The sequence below is a fragment of the Orbicella faveolata genome, unplaced genomic scaffold (assembly GCF_042242905.1).
Source record: "Orbicella faveolata isolate gen_17 unplaced genomic scaffold, um_ofav_v1 contig_12, whole genome shotgun sequence".
Classification (NCBI taxonomy): domain Eukaryota; kingdom Metazoa; phylum Cnidaria; class Anthozoa; order Scleractinia; family Merulinidae; genus Orbicella; species Orbicella faveolata.
The window spans coordinates 28,939,075-28,965,000 of NW_028301539.1; the positions used below are offsets into that span (position 1 = coordinate 28,939,075).

The 25,926-nt window shown below is 39.2% G+C and overlaps 2 protein-coding genes and 1 pseudogene across 2 annotated transcripts; 2 read left to right on the forward strand and 1 right to left on the reverse strand.

The window, feature by feature from the left end:
• Positions 1-1,041: 1,041 nt before the first annotated feature.
• LOC110053281 (neuronal acetylcholine receptor subunit alpha-7-like) lies at positions 1,042-14,518 on the forward strand. The gene is made up of 10 exons (XM_020759497.2): positions 1,042-1,178; positions 3,220-3,276; positions 5,328-5,486; positions 7,170-7,327; positions 7,653-7,697; positions 8,296-8,405; positions 9,183-9,327; positions 10,279-10,534; positions 11,744-11,916; positions 12,217-14,518. Exons 3-10 carry the CDS (start codon positions 5,402-5,404, stop codon positions 12,955-12,957), a joined length of 1,713 nt encoding a protein of 570 aa, XP_020615156.1. The 5' UTR covers positions 1,042-1,178; positions 3,220-3,276; positions 5,328-5,401; the 3' UTR covers positions 12,958-14,518.
• Positions 14,519-14,991: 473 nt separating this feature from the next.
• Positions 14,992-24,425, reverse strand: LOC110053290 (neuronal acetylcholine receptor subunit alpha-10-like). Its single transcript, XM_020759508.2, has 8 exons — positions 24,125-24,425; positions 22,474-22,625; positions 21,515-21,559; positions 19,557-19,666; positions 18,636-18,780; positions 17,756-18,023; positions 16,788-16,960; positions 14,992-16,198 (listed from the first exon to the last, which is right to left on the reverse strand). Exons 1-8 carry the CDS (start codon positions 24,258-24,260, stop codon positions 15,428-15,430), a joined length of 1,800 nt encoding a protein of 599 aa, XP_020615167.1. The 5' UTR covers positions 24,261-24,425; the 3' UTR covers positions 14,992-15,427.
• Positions 24,426-25,757: 1,332 nt separating this feature from the next.
• The window catches only part of LOC110052994 (uncharacterized protein KIAA1958-like), a 3,630-nt pseudogene continuing 3,461 nt past the window's right edge, over positions 25,758-25,926 (forward strand).

Here is a 25,926-nt window from a genome sequence, read left to right on the forward strand (position 1 = left end):
ACCGCATTGTTTATTCACAGGGGTGGCAAAGGCGGAAAATGTTGATCATAAATGTAAAAAAAAAGTTTCAAGTTTCTCAATGACATGCCAAAAGTTTAGCTAAGGGATCATGCTGTTCTCAAACGTCTGGTATGCATACTGATGTAGACACATGTGAGACTGAGATGTCTCTGTAAAACGAAATTGAGATCACGAGTTAGTTTCGCCTTTAAAGTTGTTCTCTTCTCTCCCGAGGTCGTTGATTATTTATACTTCCACAAATAAATGATGGAAAAGTTGAAACACTAGATGACACATCGCAGGGACCTGTTTTAACGGGTTGAAATTCGCCTTTAAAAAGTGCATGTACACAAAGGTCAAGAATGGACATTCGAAATTGAAATGTTTTTTGTACATGTAAACAGTATGAAATATTCCATTTAGTATTTACCTTACTTCTTTATGTCTGAACACTTAAGCGCAGTGAACGACCGACGTTGTTTTCTGAATTGATTCCAGATCTGTATGAAGCGTGTCCTTAATGATCAATTTCATAATGTTTGACCTCGTTACAAAAAAGATAGAAAGAAAAGTACATATATTAAAACAAATACAGGACATTATCAAAATACGCCTGTCCGTTTTCTTTTGTCTCATGTCTCTGTAGTTGTTTCCTCGGTTTGACAACCAACTTGGTGTTTCTCATGATGATTTATTTGATTAGAAGTAGAAATAGACAACGGCAGTTGTTCTTGTGGACCTGTTTTGCTTGCGCCTCCGCTTGTATAAATACTGTATTAGGCTTAACAGCACAATTACAGACAGTAAGTGGTAAAGAAAATTTCCCTAACAACGGGTGCTAATTATAAGTAGCTTTCTGCATTTGCATGTTTCTTATGTTTATGGTTGTGCTTAATATGCGCTAGTGAAGACTGGCCTTTATCCTTGAATTCCTGCTCCTGTGTTACAACAGAATTTACATCAAAATTTTGCTCACCGGTTAGTCTTGTACTTTTAATACGCAATAAACAGGATTAGTACTATCCGCTATAGTTACCATGGATATTCATTTGCCTTTTCACTTAATAGGACACGTGATCATCGTCATTTCCAAACATAAAAGTTTGCGTTTTAATCGCAGTTGGAATTAACTTGATCATTTTGGGAAGGCGTCAACGCCACCGCTCCGGCATTTCAAGGTAAGAGATGATTAACAGTCATTTAATATTTCTATCTGTATCCATATGTGATTTGATACAAGTGACTCAGAACACAATTTGGGTTTTGTCAGCCGAAGGTTGGGAAAACAAATCTCGTTCAAATTGCGATTAGGCTAAAGGTGGAAAAAATTGATCGACAAGAATCAGTTGCAGATGAAAAGGCTCGTAATGGGAGAAAAACAAATCAAGTTTTCTGTGAAAAAATGAAGACTGAACCTTAATTTACCCTCGGTCAGTGTTAGTAGCAAAATACCAGCGGGTCCGAGCAGTAAAATTTCAGAGACCAATATTTAAAATTAAACATAACCAGGTTAAAAACCCCAATTGGCAGGGTGCAAACCAGTTGGGTATTTTCAAGGGTGGTCCGACTCGGATCTCCCGTGAAACAACATCAGCTGGTGGTCAAAACGGACTTGAGTTCGGCTTCCTAACTACTTGGCGCGCTGGCTCCTAGACGTAGAGACGTTTGAATGATTTTCAGTGTGAAAAGTGACCAAGGTTATACAACAGTCTTCTTCTTCCAGCCGCTGAAGTCTGCTTAGAAGCATGGGTGGACGTTTGGGAGAACAAGCTGCGTGCGAGTGTTTTCACCAACTTATCGACTCCTTTCAAACTCCGTCCCACTCGTGTCTCTATAGCTCAACAGAAACACGGAAAATGTATTCTTTTTCCCTTTAAAAAGCAAAGCAAGGAAGAAAATTAACGAAAATCACTCTTTCATTGCGATTATCAGAATGTAAATTCTCCTCACTCGCGCACATATCAGCATCATCTTTGCAGTTGATGAGCTTTTTTCACGTGAGTGGAAGAGAATTGAAAATTACAGAGCATTAGCAAATAATCATTAACATTCTGCCCCTTTGCCTTGAAGCCGGCCCACCCAAGGTTTGAGGCTACCAGTCTTTATGGTTCAAATATTAGCAAGAGATACGAGACCTTTTGAGAAGAGCGCCTTGTTGAAAATAGGTTGGCCACTTTTACGCTAGCCCGATCAAAAGCTCAGTCAGTGATTTTCTTATTTAAAGAACTCCTCTATTAAATACGGCCACCCCGTTAATACGGCCAAACCGGATTAACGGAGTTCCACTGTAATGGCTTCCTTTTTCGGGGGAAAAGAATGTCTTCAATAAAGTTGTATTCTGGGCCGAACTAGAAAATTATTTAAGCCAATGATAAAATTAGCATTGTTCCGGTTATAATGCCGCTACTATAACCGAATTTTTAGTCTTCAGGTTTTTTATTTATTTATTTATTTATTTATTTTATTTTATTTTATTTATTTGTTACTCAAAAAATAGAATGAAAAACTAAATGTACCTTAAAATAAATAATGGAAAAACAGTCGTCTTTCTAAATTTTCTGAATCCGCCGGTTCCTGTAACACAAAGTGATTCTTTTCTAATGATTTTTAAAAGATGTCATACCACTCTTTTACTAATTACCGTAAAAGTAAACGTGACTAGCAAAAATAGATTTCTCCACTGTTGATGCAACAGATAAAGTTAAACGACTTGTTTCGTGTTCAGCGTGTTATCGACTGGGGACACCTCACCCTGATTCGCACCGGTTTATAACGTCATCGGAGATCGTTTAAAGGAGGGAAAAGAAGATCAAAGAATGAACAATGAATGCATGAAAACAAGTTAGGATCGTGAAAGGAAGCATTTAGTTTTTTTATTTGGAGTCGCTGTATCACACTGCAGCAGCTGCTCCCCGCATGCGAAGTGGGTCCCCATCTGTCAGTCGTATATTCAAAGTTTCCGTGAACCAGAGTCGCAGGTGACGGTTTACATAAAAAAAGACTTTGAAGCTTTCCCAAACTCACCCAACTGTCGATCATTTGGCTCGTTCAAATCCGGTTGTTGATTCTAGACTTTTCAGGAGAGATCTTCGGTGACGTCATAACCATAAACTAACAACGAAAATCTCCTTAGCATCCAGTCAGAACACTCGTCATTGTACAACTAGTTATAAATTGAATTTTATATCAATTTAACTTTCTTCTTATTTTATTTTTCAGCTAGGTATCAAAGAACTACGAGAGAGCAAGAGAGAGCAGAATCTGACGGAGCCGCAGGTAAGTAAATCATATAATGCGTTGCTTTAAATTTAGAATACCTGACTATTCTCAAGTGTGCGCAACTGACTTTTGCTCGAAAAACGTAAAATGGCGAACGATACTTGTTTAAAAGTCTTTTAAGATAACGCCTGGGGTACTAACACGTACGCATACTCTTCATATTATTCCTTATAATTCGGCTTAGCTGGTCTGCGATGAATACTAGTGAATAGTGAATTATTATTGATTCCCTCAGCGGCCAGAATTTTGCAAAATGGACTGCTAGAAAAGACATCTCAGGAATTGAATTAATTGCTTTTCAGGTCATAAAAATCTTTTTACATTCATGTTTGGAAGACAACGTCAGGTAAATGTTGTCAAATGCGACGCAAGGAACGTAGATAAATGATAACCTTTCGCGTGCGCGTTTGCAGAGAATGGACCGCGGAGACGCGCCAGATTAAAAAGAAACTTGCTCCGTCCTTATTGGCGAGAATATTGCTCTTGTTCTCGTGTTTTTCCAAGTACAAGGTCCATAAACCTGCGAAAAAGGAAAAGAACACGACCAACATTTGAATACGGACCTCACGCTAAATGAATAACAAATATATAATATGGGGGACCAGTGGTCAGCATGAGCGTGAACGTACTGGCAAAATTTATTGTTTATTAGAGTGGCGTTCATTTTGCGCATTAGCCCGTTGATTTAAATGGCACAACTTTGTCGAAGTTGTAGGTTTTATTTACAAGAACCAATTATTTTTATGCTTGGTTGACGTAAGTTTGCATTGTTGCATGCGACAAGGTTATACCGTTTAAATCGGCCCTTTGAAGCCAGGTAACCTGGTTACGTCGTAGAGACAATTATCAGATGAATTATGAAGACCCTATAACAACGTTCTAAAAAAAAGGCACTGCGTTATGTTCCGAAAACATCCGCTTTAAGAAGGATATTATTTTCAGCATCAATTAGCCTCTGCCTGAGGAGAGAATCTCTCCTAATAAGCGGATGCTTAAGTTAAAGGGAGGAGCTCATAATAGAGGTACGGGGTTTGACGTCATTTCGACGGTTTTACGCCACTGTTATAGACCCTTTTCATAAATGGCTGCCAATTTAAAATTCTTTTGTATGCATTTAAATTAGCCTCACTAAACTCGTTTGGGATTAAAAATTCTTTTGAATTAGCAACTCAAAAACGAGGTTAGTCAGGCTAATTTTAATACTTACACTGAAGAATTTATAATTGGCAGCCATTTTCGAAAAGGGTCTTTTTATCTTAAACTGAACTTCCTCAGCTTCTCTGTTAATGCCGCTAAACAAAAGAATATGATAAATTAAAAAAAAACAAAAAAAAAACACTAATCTAGATTTAAAAAGACCATGGGATATCATGTCTTAGATAATAACTTCCCCGGTGAAAAATTGAACCAGTAAAGAAAGCCGATGATATCATCACTCAAAGTAGACTGTTATCAGTTGTTTAGCATTGCGAATTTTCTGTGCTCAGCTGTTACACAGGCTGGCTAGCCCGCTCGTGGTTTCTTGGTTTCTCTAAGGTGCTTAAAATGTATGATCACACTTCCAAAAAGCTAGCGGATTGCTAAGGCGACAACAATGAGACAGCAATTTTGTGAAAACGTTAACTCATATATGCCTTTATCTGCCGTGGGTTGGGTGCTAAATATAATCCATATTTCACAAAACACGAGTTATGGTTGTCACTGGATGGACCTGTAGATAGTAAAAGTTTTTAACTAATTTATAGCTATCGCAGCCGAATAATTTCCTTGCCGCCTGCGACGCTGAACTTTCAACGTTGCCTTGAGCTTATTACATTTTTTTGTTAGCGCACGTGACTCATACTTCTCAATTATATCAACGCCTTTAAGTGCTGGTTGGATACGTCTTTACTGGCTGCAATAAAATTTTATTGAGGAAGTAGTGGAGATAATTTTACAAATGTTGTACACAAATAGGGCTCATTGGACAATCATGCAAGTCTTAAATGTCTCAGTTATTTATTTTCGAAAAGAAAAGCCGATAATAATTTATGCTGTGTTATCCTCAGGCAAGAATGGTAAACAGAGTTTAAAGTGTTGACCCTCTGAGCTAAACAGAGAAGTAAGTTCATCCGCCAAGAAGATGTGGTTTTCTTTCGGGGGTCGCAGAGTTCTACAACTATGTTTTTTGGTTCTGTATATTTTTACAGTAAATTCTTTAAAAAATGGCGAGTCAATAATTGAAACGATGTTGGTAATACATAAGGCGGCAGCGCCCCATTAAAAAAAAAACACTCGATTTCAACGTTATACATGGTTATAAGACTTAATTTAATTGAGTAAAAATGCTTATGAAACCCAGCCTTCATATGATACAAAATAAAATCGATCGGAATCTTGTGATCACTCACATTAATCAAGGTAACGCGCTGGAGAGCAGTTTCAACCGTTTAAAAAGTAGTTGATATCATAGATTTAAGCCACAAAGGTAATCATTCACGTATGTCAAGAAAGTTAAAGCTTATCCCATGTATTTGTGTGTTCTGGGTAAAAGTGCTGTAGATATTGTCCACCTTTCTCTCCATTACCTTCTTCTCTTCCTCTCGTCTTCTCTATACCTTACGCATTTTTATCTTATTTATATTTTTATATTGTAAATATGTTTGATCAGCTTTTTGAATATAATATTAGATCTTGTTATTATATATAAATTATATTTTTTATGTTAAAGTGTCCCCATTAATATTTCTGCTATTTTAGCCTGACACTTAAATTAAGATTACTACTACTACCACTACCACTACTACTCCTCTTGGAGTCAGCTACTCTGGGGTAAAATAGCTCGTATTCATTCAGTTCATTTTCGCGTCTCTGGATGTTCAGCACGTCTAAACACTGAAATAATCACTGATGCTAACTTACAATCTATGAACTTCTTATCTATATCTGTATATAAGAATATCAATTGAAACCTACTTCTTCTTCCAATCTTTTTTACTTTCTCCTCTCTTCGCGTCTAGCTCAGTAGATTTTTTTTTATCTTTCACATTTAATTCTGCAAAATATATCTAACCGAATTCGCAAAAACATGCCCGCATTGACTCAGAGACAGTCCCAGTGACCAGAAGTCCTCTGACCACCCCCCCGGCAAGGAGATTGGCCAATCACGCATGCACGTGGCATGGACCACTCCAGCAGGGTGCCATGTCAACACAGAAACCTCAAGCAAGTTCAAACAACTGAGTAAAATACCCAGAAACACAGTCAACATCAAGCTTATTTAACACTGAAAACTCAAATTCTAGCTAGTTGGGAGTGTCAGTAAAAGACACCCTCCCTTCCCCCCTGCTTTTGAAAGCTGGCCCCCTGCAAGCCACCAGCAGATAGGCCAGTCATTGGGCCATGTGCCCAGCCTAGCCTTGACGGAGCCCCTCCTGGGTTTAAGGTCGCTGGCTTAGCCTGGATTCGGGCTTCGCCAGGCGAAAACCTAGCGGACATGTTTTTGCGAATTCGCTTAGATATATAATGTGTATTTGATCGCTACTTCACCTCTTACATCACTACTTCTCAAACTCATTAATTATTCAGCACATTTAGACAAAAGGAGTCTTGACCGTCACGGTGTTTGGATATCTGATCTTAATTAGCATAGAGTTTACGATTTTATTTCTCTGTTTTCTCCTTAGCTTTTGTTTCAATTGAGAAGATATATCAAACACTCAAGACAGTGTTTGACCACATTTCGCGTCGTATTTTCAACCCTCTTCTCGGTGTTTGGAAATGTGGTCAAACACGGTCTTTCGTGCTTGATATATTACTTCACGTCTTACTGACTAGACAGAACTTGAAATAGTGGAAGATAGTACTCGAGCGCGTGCTAACTGTCAGAACTGTGTGTGTTTCAATAACAGGAGCAAACAATATATCTGTGAAGGTAAGCGACGATGACGAACAACGCTTGCTCAACTATTTGTTTACAGACCACAACCCTCGACTGCGCCCTGTCATGAAGAAATCGCAAGTGGTTACAGTCACGTTTGGAATTTCTCTTCACCAAATCATTGACGTGGTAGGATAGTCATTCTGAATTATAGCTGGCAGTAAATTATTTAGTGACCCGTACATGAACATTTTACTAGTTCACCTGTTACTCGTCCCTGCTTCATTGGTGCATTAATGATGAGGTTTTCAAAATTGGAAACAATTAACTCTTCAGCATGCGCTGTTATAACTTATCCTGGGGGGAGGGCTACTTTCTTACACGGCTATTTAGGCATGTGCGGCCCCAAAGGGTATGATTTTTAGCCGTTTTGGTCAGAAATAGGTTCGCATTATTTAGCTGATTGTACTGTTGACTATTGAATCTCACACACAATGTTGTATAATTCATACAGGATGAAAAGAACCAACTTTTGCAGACCAGCATATGGGTTAGACAGGTGAAAATCCACGTGTTTTCATTTAGTGATCCATGCAACGGTTTCAGTTCAATGTAAAAAAATAAAGTAAAATAACAATCTTTGCGTCTGCAACATGAATTTTAAAAGTTATTTCTTTAATTAGAATCTTGTAAGAGGCTATGTATTAAAAAAATAAATATGCATCACGAAAGAGATGATCCTTTTTTTCTGATATTGCCTTGACAAGAGTTTTCGTCTGGCTAAGGCCCTGTGTAAGGTTAAGTCTGTATACGAGCTAAATGACCCGACAGACCGGAGCTTATCCCGGTTTCTGTAGCATGAAGCGGCTAGGAGTATTTCTACTCCCCCCTAAATGGGATGCTAGTCGACCGCAGGGTTACCCCCAGCATTAATTCGTCGGTACCCATTTATACACCTGGGTGGAGAGAGGCACTGTGAGAGTAGAGTGTCTTGCCCAAGAACCCAACACAATGTACCCGGCCAGGGCTCGAACCCAGACCGCTCGATCCGGAGTCGAGTGCACTAAACATGGGGCCACCCAGCCTTCACTCGGGCCCTGTGTAGGAACAAGGAATTCACTGAGGTCAATCGTATATCAACGTTCTGATTCTTTCAGGTCTGGAAAAATCCTTTCCTTGTTTGGAATGAATCAGACTTTGGAGGAATAAAATCCATCAATGTTGAGCCATCAATGGTCTGGATCCCGGATGTTTACTTATACAATAAGTAAGTTATCAGACCTACTCATACTGCATATATGATTTTTATATAATTCACCTAACAATTTAATTTCAGAAGCTAATTTCAAACAGCTACTTTTTATTCTATCATGCAATGTAGCTCTTTGATGTTCATTCCAACAAAACGGCTTAGACAGAGAGCTACGCACCCTTATCTGGCTTATTTTGCGAAGTAATACCTTTTCCTTAGGTCACCCTTAATATTAAGGTCTGCAGACAAAACTAAAGAAAAACATTGCTTACTGTCACTTTCATGAAAACTATTCCAGTGGAAACATTATATTGATTAGATTGTCACATCATGCTGTACAAGGTGCATGGTTCTCACTTTCATACCGCCTTCGTGTGTTACCTGATTCACTTGAAAACAATTGCATGCATTACTTTAATTTGTGTTACTATTGCACAAGGCAAGGCTTGAACTTATTTAGGGGTAGGTACGTGTCTGTGTATGGTCTTGTGTTAAACAATATTGTTCAACAATGCGGTTAATAACTTTCTGTTGTGTGAATAAAACCTTTATTGTAACAGGCCAACTAAAAACGCTTGAGTAGTAAGTACACTGCGACACTCGTGGTTGTTTACAAGGTCAAAACTCGGTCGTTGAAGTATTCTTATTCTTATGTGTGGCACATGAAATCATCGAGCCTTTTAAAGCCGATAAACATGCCACATGAACTAATACTGAAGCGTGAACAGACAGTTATCCCCACCCACAACCTTTCACCCAGTTAGAACCTGTTCAAGAATTTTCCTCTTTTAGTGCTGACCATGAACGCGAGGGAGGAATGGATCAATTCAAAACGCAAATAGTCGTCGACTCGTCTGGCACCAACAAGTGGCTCGCACCAGTCATCCTGTACAGCTCTTGTAAGATGGATGTCAAGTATTTTCCTTTTGATACTCAGGTGGGAATGTGTCTCTGTCGTGCACATTTTTACACGACAGGAGCCAATGATGGGATCCTGACACGACTAAGTTAGTTCAGATTGCTAGCAACTAAAATCACCCAATCAGATTGCTCCATTACCGGTCCAATATTTTCTAAGTATTGGACAGGGCACTATCCCGAACGATCCCACACAATTAATCTCGAAGCCGGATCTTCTGGTAGTCTTATGACTCTTATGGCTTACGTTTCCGAAAGAACTTGCCTTTACATAAAGACCATTTATTCCGTTTCAGACTTGAGTATTCGTCTGGTCGGCTCCAATCAGAATTGCATGCTCAAAGTTTATGACGTTTTCCCAGGCTATGATCGTGGCATTTTTCCTAACATTCTCAGCAGTGTGATAAATCTCTTATCAACCAAGCGTGCTCGGGACCGTACTGGGAGAATATCGGCCCTCGGTCTCTTTTGTACGCACCTCGATGCACTCTGTCCGTGCTGACAAGACCTCGGGCCGATATTCTACAAGAGGGTTCCTCGTGCGTGGTTAACAAAATACATATGATAAACATCAATAACTAAATGTAAATTGAGGCACTGTATCAAAGAACGAGGACTAATCGCTGATAGGGAAGCTCAGCACCGTCCTTAGGTAAGGTTAGGGTTTTCTACTCTAGATTTTCTCACGCATCGTTTAAATCACGGGGGGGGGGGGGGGTGGGGGGCGGGGGGAAGCACTCCCAGAAAAATTGGATGGAGGTATACGGTCCACTTCCCAAAAGCCTGACCCTATTTAAGACCAAAAACTGTAATATTTCCCTACCCTACATCTATTTACCAAAATGGCCAAAATTGGCCTATGTCTGACCAAGTTAAAATGGCTTAAAAACCATACCCTTTAGGACAACACACGGGGGTTTAAATATACCTTTCATTTTTCAAGTTACTTTAATTTCGTTCTTTTTAACAGGTTTGCAATTTAAAGTTTGGTTCCTGGACATACGATGGTTTTCGTGTCGACATATTGCCAGAGGCACCATTTGCAGACACGAAAAAGTTTGTCAGTAACGGCGAATGGCAGCTCATCGGATTTCCAGCCAAGAGAAACGTGATCTCCTATGTGTGCTGCCCAGAACCTTACCCTGATGTGACATTTACTCTACAAATACAACGACTGGCACTGTTTTACTACATAAACTTGATCATACCATGCCTTCTAATCACAGGTGAGGAAAGCGTCACTAAGTTGTGCTTGTGAATAGCCAACTGGTCTGCTTCTCACCAATTGGGATTTTTCAGCCTATAATGTTTATTTGAAATATTTGTTTCTTCATATTCAAGTGGCATGCCTGAGAACTAGCCACAATGAAGTGTAGCTAAGCGCATTGATCGCTTTAAACATTCAACGTTTAACATTTAGCGTCAATCTTACTCTTCCATAACTATAATTATGCGACGTTATACATCGCTGGGGACCAAGACGATGAGTGAGCGAGCGAGTGAGTGAGTAACATTAAGATGAACTTTTGCACTTGTCCCGTTTCATTGTTAGAGCTTACAATAAAAGAAGTTAGCGAGTAAAAATATAACGTAATTTAACTAGCTTCTTTAAAAACGTTTAAAACAGATCTAAAAAGTAAAATTGTCAATTCCGCAATTAAACAGCATGCGGAAACCGGCCACGATATACATCCTAGTTACGCCAACATTCTTGAAACAGGTGTGAGCGGCAAGCCGGCAAGAGACTGTTTCTGGAATCCTTGCACTCTTTCTTAGACAAAACCTCCGTAAATGAAAGAGCACCCTTCCCAAGGGTTTACGTGTCACTGGTTGCCTCCTTAGGGAGCAACGAACAATAACGTCCCAACTTATTAAAATTCTGTGAATCGCGCGAAATCGTCATTCTCTGAAGAAGACCGCAGAAGGCGATCGAAAATTTAGAGACAATTTTACTTTTTAGATCTGTTTTAAACGTTTTTAAAGAACTATGAGCACAGATCGCTCCAACAGTTTTAACTAGCTTCGTATGCGAATCTTTAACAATTATTGGACGAGGTCGAACAGAATATTGTGCATGATTTGTCAATGTCTTGCAGATCAATTATTTGCCGAAGCCGAATATTTTGCGAGAACCGAGTTTTTTTATCATTTGAACACCAAGTTTGTTTCCATATTAAAATCACTCTCTGGCAGCCTAGGGAGGCGATCCGCCATTTTTCATACAAGAACGTGGTTACAATTACGCATGAGCAGATATTTTTTGTAGCAAAACACAATTTGACAGTACTATGCATGAACAGACCATTGTTTTTGGGCAGATCACGTGGTGGGCTTTCGGCCAATGAAAAGGAAGAAAAAATGCATCGAATGATAACAAAATTTAGCAATTCCGTTGACAGTGACATATTTTTCACCTTGAACTTTTTTCGTTTTAGTTTTGACCGTGACAGCATTTTACCTGCCTCCAGAGTCCGGTGAACGCATCACATTGGTAATAACTAACCTACTGGCCATGACCGTATTCATGCTTCTTGTAGCAGACATCATGCCATCAACCTCTGAAGTCATCCCAGTCATATCCATTTACTTTAGCGGTACCCTTTTCGAGGTATGTCAATCAAGTTCAAGGAGGCTGGTTATAAAACATTTTGCAATTCTTAGATGGAGCTCTGGAAGGAGCTCTCATCAAATTTTACAAAGCTAAGATGGCTCGACTTTTTTTGGAACCTTACCAAAACCTGTGTATTTGAAGTTGCTTTTTTTTCTTTTTTAATTTGAACTCGCTTTTAATATAATTTTCAGTTTTTGTGACAGGCATACCGACCACCTGTGCATGTTTGAGTTGCTCGCATGTTAAAACATGCGAGCAACCTACTGTCGCTGAGGTTCCACTAATTTCTTATTGTAGGTTTCACTGGCTCTGCTCGTCACATGCTTCATACTCAAATGTCACTTTCACGACCCTGCTACGTCTGATATGCCCTTGTGGATCCGTATTGTTGTCCTCAAATGGATGGCACAGTTTTTGCGATTCGAAATGCCTAAAAAACGTAAACGGTTCGCCGTTGATCAACACGAACACGATCATGCTGCTGACTTACTGAGGAACAAAACAAGGAAGGAAAGTCTCGACAATAAACCTAATATTACGCAAGAACCGTCTTCGCTCGATGCCTTAAGCTTCGTCCCTCGCAAAGGTGTTCACTCCCTCGTTAAAAAACTTTCTCGTTCAAACCTTGTGAATGGCAATTACAAATCGGGCCCGAAGTTTCCACATCATGAGGACATGGGATCCCTCCCAAGACTGACCGTCTCTGAAGTGGAGGACTGGCACATAGCATCCAGTCACGCAAGTTTGTCAAGTAATGAGGATGATGATCAGCGACACAACGACGAGGCAGGCGCAGGTGATGGGGTCAGCGGTCACACATTTGATCAAAGGTGCATGGCGGAGTTATTGAAAACACAGGAAAAGATATTGGAGCATGTTCAAATGCTGTGCAACGTTGTGACCGAAAACGAACAGTTGCAAGAGAAAAAGGACGAGTGGAGTTTGGTGGCCGCCATCTTTGACAGAGCTTTTCGAATAGGATTTTTAATCATGTTTTTCTTGTTGAGTATGACGATATTTTATTTCTCCATGGGTTAAACATACTGCTACTGTGGAATTTCACGCTTAGTAGAGGTCCAGACATAAGTCTAGGAAAAATTGCGAACATTATGGCAATAGAAAGCCAATCCGATATGCTACCTATCTAGCCAATCCGATATGCTCCTACCTAACATAGTTTGGCCATGTATTTTGTACGGGACAGTTTTGTCTGTCCGCAGTCTCCTTCTCGCGACAACAACGGGATATTCTGGATTTTGTCTATTGTCCGTTGTCACGCGTTTTGCATGTGACATTGGCCAATTCGCAAACATTTGAATTTGAGTTTCATGTGAGGTCATAACCATGTGCAATTAGTAGACGATCGGTCAACCAGCCTGGTTCTTTACTTCTTGCTGCTACACTGTGCTGACGAGACCCAACCAGGTAGAAACAGCTGTCCACAGTTGCAATTCTTGGCTTTCTGTTTGGACTCTATCATGTCGTTGTCTTGTTAAGCTTTCTACCTAGTAATCAGCCTTGCTTCATTGTTATGTTTTTGTTTTTGGCTGATCAGATCTTTTACAGATCCTACCTACACCGGCAGCATTTTCGTTCGTGGTCTCTTGCATCATTGTATTCTGGAAAACACTGATATATATGACTGTATTTATGAAAACCGTGTCCAAAGTGCAAAGTACAAAGTAATGGCAATACTTTGCACCAAATCACTCATACGCACTTTGATTTCACGACTCGTAAAGGCCTTAAAATCACCCCGAGCGATGGAAAAAAAAACTATAGAGAGAGAAGAGCAAGAAAAGGAAGATAAGAGAGTGGGAAAAAAAAAAGACTGAAATTTCTCTTAATTTTCATATCGAGCTATATCGTCTACCTTGGAGAGAAAAACTTGCTTGAGCAGGACGCGATTTGTCTAACACTGTTTTCATAAATCCATGCAGACATATATCGAAGACCAAAAATCGTAGCTGTGGGTGTGGCAGTCAATGAGTTTTAAAAGAATGCTGCTTCCAACATATTGATATTGAGTCCGTTTTTGTATAACACCAAGAAGGTAATTATGTACGTCGTCTTACATAACCTAGCATCGTGCTTACTATACCATTTTACACTCCTTGGTAAACATTCCAGAAATCTGCAATGGCCAGGAAAAAGAAATCGACCTACAGAGATACATATAGCGATGTTATCCAACTAAACCAACTCCTTTTAACAAAGTGGCATTATTCCTCTCAGTAAACAATAAATACATCAACAGAATATTGCCTGTTTGTATATAATAGTGTAACGCGATGTAACGCAAGTATATTTCAAAAACAACACGTCTTGTGATTAAGATACTTCTAGTTCATTATAAGTTATGGAACATGGGATGATGTACGTTACTTTAAAACATTTTAACGCCGTCTTAAGTAAATCAGCAATTAAGTACCGTAAATGCCAAAGTATCGAAAGTTAAACGCCTAAATGCAAATGGTATATTGTTAGGGGTAAGATAATGAATACAGGATATTTTTTGGTAGTGCACTAGTACTGTAATCATTGTAAAAGTGTTCAAGCAGTGTATTGTAAAATCAGTAAATTTTTTTTGTGTATTGTAGATGTAAGTGTATACTTTAGGCAATTCTAATTTAAAATAAAAAACAAAAAAGAAGGCAATTATAAACCAAAACGATATTCCCCAATTTTCAAATCTGCGTGAGTTGCGAAAAATATTTGAGGGATATAAAAACGATAACCTCCATTTGGGGCGAAAATATGCTAGGATATATTTCTTTGAGTATCATCTGTTCTGTCAAAGCTCACAGTTTTCCTCGAGCTACTCTTTCGGAAAACTGTTCGCTTCTCGGAACAGATAATGTCCTCGGACAAATATCTGAACATATTTTCGCGCCAAATGGAAGCTATTGTTTACATACTAGGAAGTAGGGCCATTCGTGACTTCAGCTCTCTGCCGATTTCAGGCTCTCCTAAGTTCCTGAATGGAATGTGTTCAATCCATGGCCATTATATTTACAGCTTCGCAAATAGATCGACAGCTGCTGCATTTGCACACAAATGTAACAAAATTGATTAAAGCTAGGGTCTTATTAATTCTTTATTAAACCTTGTGATGTATTTATGACAAACAAAACAAACGTTTCTGTACCCAAACATGCTTTGCTGTGTCCAAATTCATTTTATGTCCGTTAGCTGCCAAACTAAAATCTTGTACGGGAAATTTCGGCGGCCACTTGATTTCTATCAATCTCAAAATTACTTAGCATCATGAATTTAATGATATAGTGAATATTTACATAAGTAAGGCCGGTTGTTAGCCAGTCCGAGCGGATCCAACATCCTGAGTGTAAATAAACTTGCACTAGTTGTTAATGAAAAGAATAAAGATGCTAGGTAAATCACGAATCTTGCTAACTGCTTAGCTTTAATTGTGCATGTTTATTTGTTTGCGTTTCAGCCAAATATATAGTCATCGCTTATACGTTCTTAACCAAAGACTGAAAAAGGGTTAACTCCAAGCATAACTTGGAGCCTGCATAAAAATGACAACCGTAGATACACACAAAATTATTAAAAACATCCAAAGAAAGAACTTGTCGATGATAACAGCGATGAGTTGCCACTCCTCCTTCATGAGGTCACCCATCTCCTGGTCCTGAATGTATCGCACCACCTCGCTAACATCTTTTGACATAGCGGCCTGAGTCTCTAGGAGGGTCCTGGTCACGTGATCAGTACCTGTGACGTCATCTGTTGACTTGACATTGGGGATAGCATGTTGCGAGGCAGACTCGGTAAGATTTATCCTGGAAGCCGTCCGGCTGGAAATGAGATCATTCATGGCACCACCGATATGAATATTGTCGTAAATAGGAGGCATGCTCAGACGATGGTTCGTGTTTCGGATGCGCTGAATGGCTGGAAGAAGGTTCAAACGAGGCTGAATATCTCCAGGTACATTTAGTGAGGTGGGTTTGACATGCAGCTGTTGTGAGCTTGACAAATGGTTCGGTGAAGTATTTGGAATCTTTTTATGAACAGCAGGTTCAGGATCTGGAGTTTCGTTTTCTTCTGTTGATGTTGATGTTGATGTTGATCGCGCTTTCTTCGAGGACTCTTTAGGATCAATACCATGAAGTATCTTCTTTACGGGTACCTTGGTGAGCCGTGCCATCCATCCCAGCACAACGTGACGCACCCAGTTTGGAACAGGTGTATGGGAAGGGTTGTTAAAATAGCACCTCAAGACGAGACAAGTGGCAACTAGAGCCAAGGCCACCTGAGAGAAATCAAACGGCGGTTTCAAATGACTCGTAAAATGTTTGTTACTGGCTCTTTCAGCAGTATCAGAGATAAAACAAGAAATAACGACTGTAACTATAGTACAAAAAATCACATTCGAGGGTTCACAATACATGTATCAGACCACCTCTTTTTGACTAATTTTTGATGTTTTGGGTAGTAAGGACTGAAAATTTTTAGGTGCTTTTGCTAAAAGTTGGCAAAAACGGCTCTTCTCACAACTAAGATCAAAAGCACGAAATAAATAAAAAAATATGAACCTTTACTGAATTCGAAGGTAGTAAATTTCAAGGTAGTAAGCTAAAACTAATACGGAAGACTTAAAATTACCAAACCTTAAAAAACCACTTATTTACAACTAATAAAATGGACTATAAAATAAAATTGAGCTAAGTTACCGAGAGTTTACAAAACGTATTTAACAATTTAATACATAAGTAATGAGGGTACTGGCCACCTGAAATAACCTAAGAGTTAAAAAAACCAGGCAGCCCGATAGGTCCTTCTGCTTTAAGCGGTTCGTATAATCTGGCTTAAATCAGGCTAGAAACAACCGCAAAGCTCACCTCAAAGACACTGCCATAGAAGTAAACAGAGATCAGGGGCACGGTCTCAGAGGTAGCCGGTATAATTTCCACCACGAGTAACATGAAAACAGTCAAGGCCAGAAGGTTTGTGATGACAAGTGTAAGCCGCTCACCAGACTCGGGTGGCAAATAAAAAGATAACAGGGTCAGAGCTAAAAATCAAGACAAAACAATATGGCTTGTTAAGCTAACTTGGCTCAGCTCATTTTTAAATGATTTTTCAATACCGTATATTTTTTATTTTGGATGAACGTCTGAACTCAGATCAGTCCATTATTACCTTACCATGGACTCGAAATCTACTTTTATTTCACTTAGTACTTGAGATAGCTGTCCAATTTGGAAATTGTCGGATGGAAATTAATAGTTTCGAGGACTGCCAAATTTGCACAAGGTCTTAGGTCGAGTTCACTTTGGCAATCAGAGGAATTATTTGTTTTCAGCAATTCCCAAACTGGAAAATTCCTACCTTTTAATCCAATGTATTGCGCATAAAACTGTACAAACTACATATTAATTTAAAGATCTCTCTAAATTGAGAATAAATTTAGGTAGCCTGGAAAATTAACAATTAATTGTGCGTACGTTTGAATGGGATTCTGAACTGACAATATATTAATTTCTATAACGAGGTTGTGTTCTATTGCCGACGGAATGTAGAACAAGTTACAGTGAAAACGCGCATTTTGATCAGCTTTGTGACTTTGCAAAGCAATTTACTGGAGTTAATTGTTACCTTAAGAAGTAGAGCATGCCTAGGTATCGGGAACATGCCGTGGTAGCCTTTTGGAATATAACTCAAGATAGACTGCGAGCAGTCTCTTTTTCACTCGAAAATCCGAGAGGAGCGCAACTCTGCGTTCTTCTCGCGTATTTTCAAGCAAAAGAGAGAATGTTCGTATTCTATACTCAAGTAGCCCTTCAGCTGCAGAAAAATGTGGACGTACCTGATATAAGAAAACAGGGAGCTATCATATTGATAAAGTAAAACATGTGACGCCTTCTTAGGTCCATTGTGTAAGTGATGTCAGGGTACGGCTCTGGACAGCACTTGTATATAACTTCGTTACGACTACAAGGCATGCTGATAAGGTCCCACTCGCCGTGCCTGATAAACTTCTTGATGTCTCCATCGCAGCCTCCGGGATGTCCCTCGGGAATAAGATCCAGTCGAAAGCCGTCATATGTCCATGAACCGAACTTCATACCACAGACCTAGCAATAGCAATACGGATTGTGATTTTCTGACTTAATGTGAATTTTTAACAGTTTTAATGCGGAAAATGCAGAGTAAATGATTCACTCCAGAGTGGTCTCCATCGCAGCCGTTATTAGGGTCGTCGCGCAACGCTTCCCCCCCCCCGAACCTCATTTGTTTCCCTTTGTTTAGAGTTCACGTGATGGGGGAGAAGCGTTGCGTGACGACCCTAATAACGGCTGCGAAGGAGACTTTCCTTCAGAGTTGTGCTATTTCTTTCTTACAATAACTTCAGAAATTCTCGCGCGCTCATGCGATCATTGGCTGATTTTTATTGTCAATAAGCGGACAGACACTTGAATTTATAATTAATGCGATGTCCAGCCAACGGGCGAGAGCGACCAATTTGACAATTTGTTATTGTAAAAAACAAATTGACGTCAGTTTTCCATGCGTCTGTCCTGTCATTGACAATGAATTCTGTCATAACATTGTCAAAGTGGTCTGCGGATCCACAGCTACTTTGACAATGTTATGACGATATTCATGAACAACAGGTGCAAACAGACGCATGAAAACCTCCGTCAATTTGTTAAATTGCTGATCGTGAACTTATCTGTGAAGTTTACCTGCCTGTCAAAGGGAAAGTAAGTGACGTCAAATTTACAGGAACTTGACACGATTTTTGGCGCCATCCACATGAGTGTTCCACTTGACTTGATCTGAACTTTAGTCTTGAATCGATCTAGGGCCCCATCATCTGAATCGTCTACACTGTACAACATAAAATAAATTTACAATATTTGTAGAGGAAGCTACATCAGATATTCATGCAGGGCAAATATCCTGTCCGAATTGGAATTTGGAGCGATTGGCCTTTCTGGAAGGAGGAAAACCGTAGAACCCGGAGAAAAACCCTCGAAGAAGAGCGAGAACCAACAACAAACTCAACCCACATATGGCACCGGGCCGGAATCGAACCTGGGCCACATTGGTGGCAGGCGAGCGCCCTCACCACTGCGCCATCCCTACTCCTCAAATAACATAAATAAGGCATTATAATTCTGAGATTGACAGTAATGGTTGGTGAGCAGCCGGCGCTTAATCCCGATTTCTCAGTAGCATAATATAAAATGACTAGGAATATCGCTGCTTATACACAGTACAAGTCAAATGCATATTTACCGATAACCATTTCCACTTTTGAGAGAGAGGGAAGTATATTGCCAAGAGATATTGCACACTGTGAGGTTTGAATCTCGAATACAGACCACGCATTGACGATATTAGGTCACCCCTCTTCGCAGTTAACTGCTTAGAGTGAATAGTTTTTAGGGTACATGTTCCCATCTATTGAGTATACCTAAGGGAGCAGCCTTTCAGTTAAAGGCCGCTTACGTTGTGTCATCAATTTAATAAAACTGGTGAACACCAGGCCGCTAAGAAGGATACGTATGAGATTGCTAACAAAAGCTCCGATTAACTTTCTACACTGTTAGAATCAAACTTTGTGTCTGAACTTTCAAATCGCAAAGGGGGCAAACACTCACTTGTTGTACAGGAATATGTCAGGTTTCCACACTTTTTTCGCATCCACGTTGATAGCATCAATTCCACCAAAGTTTGAACCATTCCACATCAAATACGGATTGTGCCATTCCTAAAAGTGATTTGTAAACTCCTTAATTCTAATGCAAATTACATTTATTATGACCGTTTTTGTTCTGTACAATGTGGGGCTCAGAGAGCCACCTTAAATGTTCGAAAATTTAAGGAAACCTGCTGAAAACTGATTTGAGCCTACCTTAACCAAATTCTTTCGTTGGAGTAAATTTTTCAAGCACTCTTAAAGTATACAAGAACTGGCGTCCAAAAAAAATTAAAACACTTGGTCAGTCATCGAGTGATTTGTTACAATTACAGCACAATAAAGACATAAGTAGATTCACGCGTACGGCAATAGTCATTTGCCATGGGAAGCTTAAGCGCGGGCGTTTTTGCAAGTCAAACTTCCTCTTCTTTGAGAGAGTTATCGATCTTTCGTTAGAAACGAGACGGAGAGCTTTTCAACTCATTGGTAAGGCGGGAGGTGGGGGAAACGTCTGTGCTTAAGCTTCCTATGTACTGTGGGTAACAACGTACAATTTCCCTCTGACACAATAGATTTTGCTATGTTTCCCGCTCAAAAATTTTTGGCGGGAAACAGTCTCAATGCTAGATGTTGTGCGACCTCGAGGTGGCCAATGAGAGAGCACCGACACTGTTAGGAAAAAAAATCCAGGTATAGAACAATTTATTTTTAATTAATCGTCTAACGTCTAGGCCAAGCATTGTCACTTATCATTCATCGATAAAAGATTTGGAATTCGTACCTCCCAGGGGAAGATCGATCGATCGATCGATCAATCAATCAATCAACCAAACAAACCTTATCAAAGAGTTTAACTATAAATATAAAACTTATGAACGTGTGGCCCTCTAGAAGACGAACTTTTGTTCGCCCCAGAAACGGATTGCTTTTTGTTTCCTTTAACGGGAGCTTAACTTTCCATCGAGAATCCAACAATTCAATAGACTAATTTCGATATACGTATTAAATTCAGCCTAAAACAACAGACCTCAGCACGTGGCTCCGGGGAATAACTACAGAGATAACGTTTGTGTTGTTTATTCCCCGGAGCCTCAAGCTGAGGTCTAGTGTTTTGGAATGAATTTTAATCTATCGAAATTCGGGGCTATTCGATATCAACATTCGACACATTCAACATTCCACTGCCATTTATGTGGGAGGTTTAACTTATATAGATACCGACACCAGCAATAGGGTTGAATGCTATTAAGAGCTAATAATTTACTTGCTCCTGTGTCCACAAATTTGATCACTGCTTTTCCAATAAACTAAATTTTGATCAAATATTTTGTTCCGCACCTACTCTTTGCGAGTAGTAGATAATTTTTATTAAAATGATACTTAATCTCCATCAGCAACTATTTGTACCATGCATAAACTACAAGAGTCACAATAATTATAACATTAGACCTATTTTTACGTAGGAACTGAGTTGTTGTTCAACTCATATCAGCTATGCAAGTGAATATATGAAATATCATATATTTGAACTGTGGAGAAAGATATGAAGACAATTAAGTTGTGTGTATAACTGCGATGATCAATCATGTCTTCATATCTTTCTGCGCATTTCAAATATATGATCTTTCATATATTCACTTGCATTCTCCACCATCTACGGGTATATTACGAACCCATAATGTGACCAGCTCCCAGTTGGCTTGATAGCTCAGTTGGTAGAGCACCGATATCGCAGAGGTCATGGGTTCGAATCCCGTTCAGGCCTGAATTTTTCAAGCTTTAATTTCACAACTGCTTAAGTTGTGTGTATAACTGCGATGATCAATCATGTCTTCATATCAGCTTTGTTGGTTTGTGAAATTGTCAGTAAGGCACAAGAGTTACCATTCCTACTGGAAAACGTGGCCAGAAACAAACCTGTCTAATCCAAACGCTGCTCTTGACAATTTGATTCTTGAAGTCCTAAAAAAAAAAAAAGAAAAGAGATAAAAAAAAAAAGAAAAATACTGGGTGCCAGAAACATGTTGTCCAGACTACCCCGGTCAAATACGACAATTCGAGTACCATTTCAAAAATAGACCGATAAACTTAATTACTCAACGGCACTTAAATTAAACTGCATTTAAAGGGACAGGTCACGTTCATTTTATTAATTCCAATTTAATTACTGACTCCAGACTCAATATATATGTTGAAAGAATTGTTTTTTGACTTGACTTGCGCGTATACAGTCATCAGAGGTATTTACCAAACAAAGAACTGTGGAGCTCCTACCAAGAGTAGCCGAGACAGTTTATTGCTTTACATTGTTTACATTTTTCAACCGAAAAGAGTCACCGGCTGATTTAGCATCAAAACGTTTTCAAATATTGATCTTCAATACATGTCAATACGTTTAAGAATTCGGTTTGGTAACTGAGAAGAAAAGACTCAAATAAGCCTCTAGAGGAAGCTACTTTCACGGTGTGCTCGCTGACAGCGCAATTAGTTAAAACCTCTACAAAAGCCCCTTGTTCAGACCAATTGACAAAAATGACCTTGGGAATGCTAAATTAAACTATTCTGCATGATAATAAAGTACTGAAAGAATTTCAAGAAGACCAACGTAACTTGAGTAATTATAAACGGCGTTCGCATTGTAATGAATGGCACTGCATACTTCATCCGATTTGAAATTCAGATCCTCACTCTCAATTCAACCCCTTAACAGTTCAACATTCAACAAAGACTACGGTTTTAAGCCTTGATTTCTGCAGGCGGCTTTGCAAAGGCATAATAAACACACTCTGCTACCACGCTTCGCTCCACGCCATTGTTCGGGGTTACCGATACGAAGCTAAAACGTACATGTTTTTTTTAAACGACCTTGTACTTACCACTTCGATTATCTGATGTAGCGAAATGCCAAACTTTACTTGAACTGTGTCGGTTTTCTTTAACACAGGATGGAGTTCTGGGTCGTATTTAGCAAACAAAAATGTCAACAGCCTCTTTTCGTCATCATCTGTCACTTCGTTCAGTTTCTCATCTTGTAAAACCAAATAGAACAAGATGACAATTTTATTCAATATACACATTTAGAAACTTTTCACTCAAGCATTACTAAGATTGACTTGTTGACTGAAAACGATTTTATTCAATCCTTAATTGATCTATCCATATGTTTGCTTTTTTTATGGCAAAGATTATCAATGTGATGTAAACAGGACATGGATCGTTTGCTTTCTCTAACTCGTTTTAAGAAAAACTGTTTGTCGTGGAATAAACTGTTCTTTTGTTTGCTTATTTGCCAGTGTATTAAGCCTCTACCTTCAGCAAACAAAAGACTGTTTCAATGATTTTCCTTCATGGCTAGTATTTTAACATATAACAAACATGGCGTGTTTGTGAACTGAACATTCATAAAATTTACATTTCACATTTGTAAAATTGTGAACTGAATAATTGGATAAAATAAATTACTGAACAAATTTAATAGACGTAGCCCTGATGATACAGAAAGTGGGTAATCAAAGAATTTAGGATTGCAAACGTCTGGCTTTAAAATCACTCTCGTTTACTTTACTGGACATCCTTACAAAGCCCCTTTATTTCACACCAAATCTGAAAGTCGATTGAAAGGGTGATTTTTAAGTGCACGAGTACTGAAGCCATAGAATGATGAACTCGCGCTAAAGAAATGTACAGTGGCCAATTCTCGAAAAACGATAACATATGTTGCAGACAATCTTTTGTGCATGCCCAAGTCTTAAAGACGCCATTCCCGTACCATTTTGGATACAAATGACCACTATCTCATGCGGTAAGTCTGTGTCTAGACTATTACGTACGTTTTACATGTCTAATAATTCAAGGAAGTTCAGATTAAATAATTGTATCGACCATATCAATTGCGGCGAAATATTAATCAGTGTCGAACAATAAACCAGTGCATTCGAATTCAAGATCACAGATACATTAGAAACAGTGTGAGTAGGTACATTTTACATGCAGCTACATTTTGTTCAGAGAGTTGCCTCGCAGTCATTTTCGAACCGTTTTCAGTTATTTTTTGCCAGTCCACAACTTCTTTTGGATATTTTCAATGTTCATTACGTATTAGCAGAATTGAAACGGTAACATATTTACTTGGTCTGCTCATTGCGATTCGACAATCAGGGTAAAACCTTCCAATTCACTTATTTTTAATAACCATGGAGACATTAAAAAGTACATGTATAGGTAAGGGTTTCACAATATTATAATGGCATTTGGACGTGACGATATTTTTCGCACGGTAACACCCCACTGAGGAAGATTTCTGTGCAGGTTTTATAAGACACGAAGGGCTGAGAACGAAACACTATAAAGAATAGAAGCTTCAGTGACTGAAGTGATGCTTGATCATAGTTCGCAAATTCGCAAATAAATGATCGTATTTACCGTTACTTATCCTGCTGACCGCCTGCTTTGAAGTGACGTTTTCCGTCATATTTAATTTACCACAACCGGAATTGACGGTCTTCAAGAGAGTCAACAAGAACTTACCTGCAGATGACGAAATGGTCCAGAAAGAAAACAGAATAATAAAAATTCTCAACAGACGGCGCATTGCTGTTCTGCTCCGCACTTCACCCAGGCACAGATTGAAGCACGGCTGGAACGGATGCGAACGTTGGTTCATGAAAATTCTTTCTTGTGCCCTATCAGAAGCAAGATTCCCCTGAGGCAATGAATCTCGAAAGGTTCAGCCTTGGTTGACACAAGCTATGTAACCTTTTATATCGAAGCAACCGTAATTCATCTGTTTGTGAGAACGTATCGAAATAGCAATAGAGCTGACACGTTTTGCTTTCCATGTCCCTCCTGAGTTGCAACTGTTTCACCGGAGCCAACATATTTTAAAGTAATGCTGAAATTACCCCAACTTCTGATCATTCGAAAATTCTTGATTGATGGCGACATAATCAAAGCATACTTAACTGCTCAGAAGTAAGATAACGGTTATTAAAGGCTATTTTTATTCCTCGTTCAGTAAAGTCTTCCAGAACACGGCTGGAAGTAATCAGAAAACCAACAAACTCCAAAATGTTTGCAAACAGAGTGTTATAATAGAATCAGAAAATTTGCTTTGTTAATATTACTATTGGTCTTTGCTTAAAAGGTTTTGGAAGCACTGAAGCACGTAATCAAATAAGCGAACAATATTAAAAGCTGTAGCGTGTACAAAGACATCACGGACTGAACAACAGAACAAGAATCTTTACAACGGTATATTTAGCCCAGCTTAACTATAAACAGCGAAGCATCCTGCGATGTTTACAAACTTTTGCGGCAGTCTTATTTTGATAAGAATTACTGGCGTTGAAGTCGGTTCCAATAATTTCTTTCATGCCGAGAGTTTCCCGCTTAACTTGCACCGTGCACATTCTGCCGGAGAACAACTACCTAATCCATCTTGTCGATGTTTGCCTTTGTCGGCTTACCTTCAGTTTGATGACCTTGTGCCCATGAAGCTCTGTGGGAGGACAAAAGCTTAAAGTGGAGCGCGTGGTAACTATTTTTTCTGTTTCTACAATTGTTCGGTACCACGTAGGTGTGTGAACCTTAACTTTGGATAGAATGAGGTGTGAGGTTTGCTTTGCGAATTTGAATGTCTGTTTTAATTAAGGAAGCGTCCACACTACACCGGAAAAATTTGAAAGCGTAGCTTTATTTCTACGATTAGGCCTACCGTCCACACTAATCCGTCAAGAAAATGAAGCCTTTCGAAAACGTTCTCTAAACCGGAGGAATTGCGCCGGTCAACTGCTCTGAACGCCGGCTTTTCGATTTCGTTTGGACTGAAACATTTTGCCTGAAAACGGAGCTTTTTGAAAACGATTTATTCACGATAATCATGTGATTTTCCTGCCTGAGTTTTTTCCTCAAACACAAATCCAAAATGACCGGCGATTAATATATATATTGTTGCGTATTTACAGTAGAAATTCCTGCGGCTTACTGTGGAAGGAAAACATTTGATGTGCTATATATGTATAGCTTTCAGAGTAAAACCTCCTTTTTCAAATTTCTCTAGTGTGGACGGGGTCTATGCTGACTATTTAAAACGTTTAACCACATTGTTTGTATTGCCAGTATACTTATTTATACCATATATCTTTTCGCTTTAGAGTCTCTATTTAGATCTGGATGTGTGCCTCATTAGTGTAGAGCCGGTACTGACTTGCGTGAAGTAGTGATAACCTCTGGTCATCAACAGCCAGCCAACAGATCGGCTTGTTTACACAATAATTAGATCGGTCGGCTGGCATGTCATAAAGGCCGCTATCAGCTCATCAGTTATCATC

Bases quoted from the DNA above. Each gene is read 5' to 3' on its own strand.
- LOC110053281 (XM_020759497.2), top strand. From the start codon at position 5,402: ATGTGGTTTTCTTTCGGGGGTCGCAGAGTTCTACAACTATGTTTTTTG. The intron at 7,328-7,652 runs GTAGGATAGTCA...TAATTCATACAG, and splicing joins TTCACCAAATCATTGACGTG to GATGAAAAGAACCAACTTTT. The intron at 10,535-11,743 runs GTGAGGAAAGCG...TTTTCGTTTTAG, and splicing joins ACCATGCCTTCTAATCACAG to TTTTGACCGTGACAGCATTT.
- LOC110053290 (XM_020759508.2), bottom strand. From the start codon at position 24,260: ATGAACCAACGTTCGCATCCGTTCCAGCCGTGCTTCAATCTGTGCCTG. The intron at 22,626-24,124 runs GTAAGTTCTTGT...TGGTTTTACAAG, and splicing joins GACCATTTCGTCATCTGCAG to ATGAGAAACTGAACGAAGTG. The intron at 16,199-16,787 runs GTGAGCTTTGCG...GATTTCTCTCAG, and splicing joins TCTATGGCAGTGTCTTTGAG to GTGGCCTTGGCTCTAGTTGC.